We start from the raw sequence: 315 nt of genomic DNA, 5'->3' as shown, positions 1-315 counted from the left end.
GCGGGGAGGCCGGCGTTTCATTAGGGAGCTATACTCCGCCTTTATTACCCGGATTTGGAGTTTTATGGTTATCATTATTTGCAATAGAATTATTATTCGCATATATCTGCTAGTCAGCTGTTTGGGTTTGGGACACTGGGACACACTGGGTGTCTGTGTGACTGAATCCATGAGTGCTTTCTGAGGTGATCTGTACAAGGTTAGCTGTTTCTCCTCCTCTGTGTGCTCCACGTGCGCGCAAGCTCAGGCTGTAGTCGTGCTGTCAGCTTGTCCGTCGGCCTCGGCGGGTAACATCTCTGATGTGTCCGTGGCGAG

The 315-nt window shown here is 50.8% G+C and overlaps 1 protein-coding gene across 1 annotated transcript in view; it reads right to left on the bottom strand.

Moving 5' to 3' along the window:
* Positions 1-262: 262 nt before the first annotated feature.
* The window catches only part of si:dkey-288a3.2 (protein phosphatase 1 regulatory subunit 37), a 65,077-nt gene continuing 65,024 nt past the window's right edge, over positions 263-315 (bottom strand). The window contains exon 10 of the mRNA XM_035674095.1: positions 263-315. This exon is cut by the window's right edge and continues 82 nt beyond it. Coding sequence (XP_035529988.1) covers positions 263-315 — 53 coding nt within the window.

The sequence above is a fragment of the Morone saxatilis genome, unplaced genomic scaffold, assembly GCF_004916995.1.
Source record: "Morone saxatilis isolate NCDOM2014 unplaced genomic scaffold, NCSU_SB_2.0 Contig3, whole genome shotgun sequence".
Taxonomy (NCBI): domain Eukaryota; kingdom Metazoa; phylum Chordata; class Actinopteri; family Moronidae; genus Morone; species Morone saxatilis.
Note: the sequence above shows the minus strand (reverse complement) of the source record. Positions and strands in the feature narration are given on the sequence as shown.